Source organism: Prunus persica, chromosome G2 (assembly GCF_000346465.2).
Source record: "Prunus persica cultivar Lovell chromosome G2, Prunus_persica_NCBIv2, whole genome shotgun sequence".
In the NCBI taxonomy this organism is placed as follows: Eukaryota; Viridiplantae; Streptophyta; class Magnoliopsida; order Rosales; family Rosaceae; genus Prunus; species Prunus persica.
This window is the reverse complement of record NC_034010.1, coordinates 7,347,796-7,355,063: the sequence shown is the minus strand read 5'-3', so window position 1 is coordinate 7,355,063 and position 7,268 is coordinate 7,347,796. Positions and strand designations below refer to the sequence as shown.

The 7,268-nt window shown below is 40.4% G+C and overlaps 1 protein-coding gene across 1 annotated transcript; it reads left to right on the top strand.

The window, feature by feature from the left end:
* LOC109947261 lies at window positions 3,573-4,416 on the top strand. The gene is made up of 2 exons (XM_020557190.1): window positions 3,573-3,710; window positions 3,838-4,416. Exons 1-2 carry the CDS (start codon window positions 3,573-3,575, stop codon window positions 4,414-4,416), a joined length of 717 nt encoding a protein of 238 aa, XP_020412779.1.

Here is a 7,268-nt window from a genome sequence, read left to right as displayed (position 1 = left end):
ATGGAAAAAAGGACCAACAATAACACCGTCGTTTTAGGATTTCAAATTGAAACTGCCAAGTCTTGTACTAGTAACGAGCGACTATCGAGGGAAAAGAGATCTGTGATGACGAAGTTGGGTTGTCGATTTCAACAGTGGAGTCTCTCTTAGAGGTCTCATCGGAGGCAAGAGTTGAGGGAGGGAGAGAGATTAGGAAGATTAGGAAGATTTGAGAGTTGAGAGGGCGCTGCGAGAGTTCAAGACGAAATGTTTTCGAGCTTAGGGAAATCTAAAAATTTTAGGTTTAGAGCGAACTCTCTTAAGGAGCTAGCGTGTTTTAAAAGATGACGGTTGTAATTTACAAGCGTCGTGAAACTACCCAAATTGATTTTAGTGGTGTATAAGATAGTATACTATGATAGTTTGGTAATAGTGTTCTGTTCTCTATGATAGTTTTGAACTTCACTGATGGTTTTAAAACACGATGACGGTATACTACAACAGTTTTAAAACACAATGACGGTTTTAAACTTCATGGTCGTCTATTTGGTGTCGTGATTTTACAATTTTGTAGTAGTGTTATGTTCTATGGTCACTGATGGCCTCACCACATCCAAAATTGCAGTATAGTCTGGTGGCCCCAACGACGTGAACAAATCTTGAAAATAGTTTCCAAAGATACCCCCTATAACATCTCGGGAAGTACATCATACCCCATCTATATCAAACACTCCATTCAGTCTGTTTTGCCGCCCCCTCTATTTACCTTGCCCATGAAAGGACCTAGTATTTCTATCGTCATGTTTCATGCACAAGACATGAGACTTTTGACGCCACATCATTTCCTCCCTCTCCAAGATAGAATCAAGCTCTTGAGATCAAACCCGATGTTGACCATCCACTGTTGTAGTAAATGGTCTTCCTTGTAAATCATCTAGTTTGCATTGTATACGTCGAATCTGTCTTGGGATGGAACCAACCTTCTCTTTGTTCCACCGTTGTAGAGAAACTTGGCATCCCTTTAGTTTGACCACTATCGAACCAAGACCCTCCCAAGCATTTGAAATCACTTCCTGGCAACCATCAACGGTGGTCCACATATCCTCAAACATAAATCTCCTACCTGTCTACTCCACATGAGACGATTCAAAATATGTGAGGATAGGCAAATGATCAGAAACAATAGAATTAAGATGGTGGGTGAGGATCTCTGGAAAAGTCCCAACGAAAGCCGCATTGGCCACCATTCTATCCAGTCTGAGTTTAACATTGCCTTCTCCTTGCCATCTGTTAGTCCAAGTAAACTTGCACTGTGGTGAGCCCACAATCATTGAGGGCAACAGCAAAATCCCTCATCGGAGACATTGATCTAAATTTTTGCCCACAATATTCATGGACTTCAAGAATTTCATTAAAATCCCCCTTACCAGCTAAGGTCCATTACTTTCCTCGGCCAATTGCCGCAAAAGCTCCCCATAGTGCATTATATGATTGGTCACTGTATCCCATAAAACCCAGTGAAGCGAAAAGAAAACCTTTCCAAACCTCCAATCCACGCATCAATATATCCTGATAGGAAAGACAGAATACTCACATCCATTCCATGGTAAGAAAGATAGAATACTTCTTTCCCTTTGTCGCCGTTTCTTAGTGCCGTTGGAATAGCCTGTTGATCTGAGTCTAACTCCAACTCTCACACCACCACCTGTTTACCATTCTCAACACCTCCCTCCCCTGCCCTAGCTTTGGGCAAGGTGCCCACAAATTCGTAGGTAGCAATAACAAGGACATCACAAAACTCACCACATGGCTCTAAAACTTAAGGGACCGAATTACCCACCTCTTCTATTTGCACCCGCCTTTTTTTACAAACCTGCCTATCGAACAGTCCCTCTGTCTCCTCCCCTACCACCATATCCATCTTACTCCTTTCCTAGAGTGTAAACACAGCCACCAATGTCCTTACGACACCTGAGAGTCACAGATTTATCTATGAAGTCTTAGGTATACTTACAAACAAACCAAATCGGCGAGCCTTTAGGCCAACCACTACACATATGCTGAAAAGATCTTTAATTGCCGTCTTCCATTGCCCATACTGTTCCACCGCCACTGTCCCAGAGCTCTTGAAGTCGCAGCTAGAGCCGAGATGGTCTAACCTTCCACAATAGAGAAAACAAATAGGGCAATCTTTCATATTATATTTAGTATTGTTTGCCGGGTTCGTCTGGTGCTAATCGCAGGGTAACATGTCGTTTCAATGGTTCAGTGATCTTCAAATTTACTCGAATACGCAAGAAGCAACCCAAACAATCTCCATTCAACCCACAGCCAACCGCAATACAAGTCCCCAGGAAATTTCCAATCCTTTCCCTCATCGCTATGGTCGGGAATAAAGGGGGGATACGTTGGACTCACACCCAGAAACACGGAGAATCCAAAGGTAGTATAATAGGATCGACCCATCCGTATTTAGCCCCAAAAAGCAAGAGGGCCCGATCAAAATTCCAAGGAGATTCCTGCATAATTTTCCTCTTATCGAACTCATTCTTAAAGGAGAAAAGAAGCAGAGAAGGGTCCTCCAACGGAATAGGCGAAAACTCTTCTCGCGTATGCCATACATGTTTCAAAGTCCTAATTAGAGAGGCTTGGTGGAAAGGCTTAGATGTAAGAAATCGTCTCACCATAAGGAAAGGCTCTGCATGCAGCTCTTCCAACTCCTCCACCTTAACAACTTCCACCTCCTCGGACTCCAAGATTGCCAATGTATTGTGGAATCCAGAAACGATATTGTCAATAGACTCCATAAACAAGTCCAACAAGTGAGTACTACAAACCATAAACTAAGAAACCCAATAACAAAGACGACGTGTTAAGATTTTATCTAGTTACAGGAGTTGTTTTAATTAAATAAACTAATTATCCTATTCTATAGGAAGTTATGTTGCACGTTGTTATGTTCTACCAAGTCTTTAGGAGTCTCCCAGTAGTGGAGCAGTTTGTTAGTAGTGTCAGTAATGGATTAAGTTAGCAGGAGTCATGCCCTTGAATTCAGCATAGTTTGGAGATGTAACGTTCTATTTAAGTTCAACATTATCAATATACAATTACGCTTTCCAGCACCTCCTCTCACCTATGTTTGGATTTTGAGTTTAACTCTACATTTGGTATCAGAGCTCCCTAATGGGGCCTGACGTAAAAGTTCCCACAAAAGCAGTAAGCTATTATTGCACTTACGACAGTAAGTTTCTATGGCGTCTAACAAAGTTACAGACAACTATGTGTAGCCAGCCATACCATGCTTTGATGGTCATTATGATCATTGGAGCATGTTGATGCAGAATTTCCTGAGGTCTAAAGAATACTAGACTCTTGTGGAAACTGGTATAATAGAGCCGGAAAGTGGAGTGGTGCTGACAGAGCTACAACAAAAGAAATTGGACGAATCCAAGCTAAAATATTTGAAGGAGAAAAATTACTTATTCCAAGTTGTTGATCGTTCCATTTTGGAGACCATTCTCCAAAAAGATACTTCCAAGCAAATTTGGGATTCCATGAAGAAGTATTAGGGCTCAACAAAGGTGAAGCGCTCAATGCTGCAAGCACTGAGGAAAGATTTTGAGACTCTTCAGATGAAACAAGGAGAGTCCATCAATGACTATTTTTCAAAAGCAATGGCAATTGCAAACAAGATGAGTATCCATGGCGCGAAGATGGAAGACGTGACCATCGTAGAAAAGATGCTGTGATCTATGACTACAAAGTTTCATTACGTTATGTGCTCCATTGAGGAGTCAAATGATGTTGAGCAGCTTTCAATTGATTAAGCTGTAGAGTTCCTTGCTTGTACATGAGTAGAAGATCAATAGGAGTACATATGAGGAACATGCGTTGAAAGTTTCAACAAATAGTGATTCTCTGGCAGCAAGAGGTTGTGATGGTCGTGGTCGAGGACGTGGTAGAGGAGGCAGCCATGGAAGAGGTCGAGGTAGCAAAGATGGGAACAAATCCAATGATGATTCTGGGAGCAAAGACACTTATGATTCCGTGAGTAGCAGTAGAGGCTATTATAATTCTGGAAGCAACAGCAGCAGAGGCCGAAGGCAGTCATACAATCATGATTCAAATGTCGACAAGTCAAATGTCGAGTGTTTTAGGTGTGGCAATTATGGTCATTACCGGTCTGAATGTTACACAAATATGAATAAAGCAAAGGGTGCAAGGGCGAATGTTGCAGAGAAAGAGAAAGAAGATGAAGGGACTATTCTAATGGTGTGTCAAACTATGAAAAAACCACAAAAGAACGTGTGGTACTTGGATACAGGTTGCAATAATCACATGTATGGAGAAAAGTTAATTTTCTCTGCCTTAGATGAAAGCTTCACAAATACAATGAGATTTAGAGATGACACCAAAGTTTCTATTTTGGGAAAATGAGATATCAAAATTTGGGCTAAAGATAACACTATCAATACTATCTCAAGTGTTTTCTTGGGACAACTGGATGAAAAGGGATATGAGAACAAGATTATAGGAGGAGCTTGTCAAATTCATGACCAAAAGAGAGGCTTAATTGCTAAGGCTTACATGACGACAAATCGAATGTTTCCATTACATATTCAGAGTGATGGTCCCACATGTTTCTCTACCAAGGTCAATGATCCAGCGTGGCTGTGGCATTTATGCTATGGTCATTTGAATTTTAGAGGTTTAAAGACGCTACATGATAAGGAGGTGGTGACTGGCCTTCCTCAGATAACTTGTCCAACTGAAGTTTGTGAAGTTTGTGTTGTTGGAAAACAACATAGGGAAACCTTTCTGAGAGGAAAAGCATGGTGGGCTCTAAGACCTCTTCAGCTGGTTCATTCAAATATTTGTGGGCCAATTATTCCAGCTTCCAACGCTAGAAAAAGGTACTTTATAACGTTCATTAATGATTACAGCAGAAAAATATGGGTTTATTTCTTACATGAGAAATCAGAAGCCTTAAATGCATTCAAACACTTTAAGGCGGCTGCTAAGAATGAGATAGAGAAAACGATCAAGGTTCTTCGCACTGATCGTGGTGGAGAATACAATTCAAAAGCCTTTGAAAATTTCTGTGCTATACATGGCATTCACCGACAGCTTATGGCAGCTTATACACCACAGCAAAACGGTGTGTCCGAGAGGAAGAATTGTACTATTTTAAATATGGTGTGCAGTATGCAGACAAAGAGTTGCATTCCAAAGAGTTTCTGGCAGGAAGTTGTAAACTAGAGCATTCACATACTGAACAGAAGTCCAACTTTTTTTGTTCCTGATTTGACACCTGAAGAGGCATGGAGCGACTGTAAACCAACAGTTGGTTACTTCAAAGTTTTTGGCTGCATTTCATATGCACGTATTCCAGATGAGAAAAGAAAGAACCTTGATGACAAATGTGAAAAATGTGTCTTTTTTGGCATAAGTGAAGTTTCCAAGGCGTATAAGTTATTCAATCATGTGTCCTAAGATGTTGTATTTGATGAAGAAGCGGCCTGCATGTGCACAACCCTAACGTTTAAAGAAGCGGCCTGCATGTATGAAAGATTCTGAGTGGGTGTTTGATTCCATTAATGGAAGTGAAGGAAGTGATGATGATCCACTTGTTCACTTTGCTTTGTTTGCAGATTCTGATCCTGTGTCATTTTCTGATGCCGTAAAAGAACCAAAGTGGCAAAAAGCCATGGATGAGGAAATCAAATCTATTGAGAAGAACAATACTTGGGAGTTGACAGAACTTCCACAAGGGCACAAGACGATTGGTTTCAAATGGGTATTTAAGACAAAGCTGAATGAGAAGGGTGAGATTCATAAGCACAAAGCACGCTTGGTGGCGAAAGGTTACAAGCAAGAGTATAAAGTTGACTACACATAATTGTTTGCGCCAGTGGCAAGGCATGACACAATCCGACTAGTGATTTCAATGGCAGCACAGAACTCATGGCCTATCTTCCAGCTAGATGTGAAGTCTGTGTTTTTACATGTTGAGTTGCAAGAACAGGTTTATGTTGAGCAACCAATAGGTTATGTTCAGTCAGGGAAGGAAAGACAAGTTTACAGGCTAAAAAAAGCTCTATATGGGCTGAAGCAAGCTCCCAGAGCCTGGTACAGCCGCATAGAGGCATAATTTGCAAGATAAGGTTTCAAAAATGTCCATATGTGCATACACTCTTTACAAAATCCGGAAAGGAAGGGCAGATACTCATCATGTGCTTGTATGTGGACAATCTGATCTATACAAGTAATGATGTGGCCATGTTTAATGATTTTAAGAAATCCATGATGCATGAGTTTGATATGTCTGATCTTGGATTGATGCACTCTTTTTCTTGGTATAGAATTAGTACAATCTAGTGCTCGAATATTTATTTCACAAAAGAAATATGTTCAAGAGATCTTAGACAGATTTGTGATGAAGGAGTGCAATTCAGTTTGTACGCCAACTGAAATTGGTTTGAAACTAGTAAAGAATTCTGGAGAGAAGAAGGTTGATCAAACTCTCTACAGACAGATTGTAGGAAGTCTAATGTATTTGACAGTGACTAGACAAGATATACAACACGCAGTGAGTCTCATTAGCAAATATATGGAGTGTCCGGAAATGCCTCATTTGGGGCAGCAAAAAGAATTTTTCATTACCTGAAGGGTACAATCGATTTTGGAATATTATACAAGAAAAAGCTAAATCAGGTTTGTTTGGCTTCACTGATGATGACTATGTAGGAGACCCAGATGATAGGAGAAGCACCTCAGGTTGTGCATTTATGATGGGAACAGGAGCCATTTCATGATCATCCAAAAAACAATAGATTGTCACTCTGTCAACCACCGAAGCAGAGTTTATTGCATGGTTGAGGAGGATACTTGAAGAATTATGTGGTTTGCAAGACGGTCCAACTCCTGTCTATTGTGATAACAGTTCAGCAATTAAGTTGTCCAAGAATCCAGTTTTACATGGCAAAAGCAAACACATTGATGTTCACTACCATTTCCTACGCGACCTCACAAAGGATGGAACAATTGATCTAATTTACTGCATAAGTGAAGATCAAGTAGCTTATATTCTAACCAAGCCTCTCAAATTACCGGTGTTCTCGAAGCCAAGGAGATTGTTAGGAGTTTGCTCTATGAAAGATATTGCTTGAAGACAAAAGCTGTAGTGCATGTTGAAGGTTTCTCTCTAAACTGATTGTTCAAGGAACATTTAGTTTAAGGGAGGGTGTTAAGATTTTATCTAGTTACAATAGTTGTTTTAATTAAATAAA

Coding starts and splice junctions, on each gene's coding strand:
- LOC109947261 (XM_020557190.1), top strand. CDS start 3,573: ATGCTGCAAGCACTGAGGAAAGATTTTGAGACTCTTCAGATGAAACAA. Junction 3,711..3,837: donor AGATGGAAGACGTGACCATC/GTAGAAAAGATG, acceptor GTACATGAGTAG/AAGATCAATAGGAGTACATA.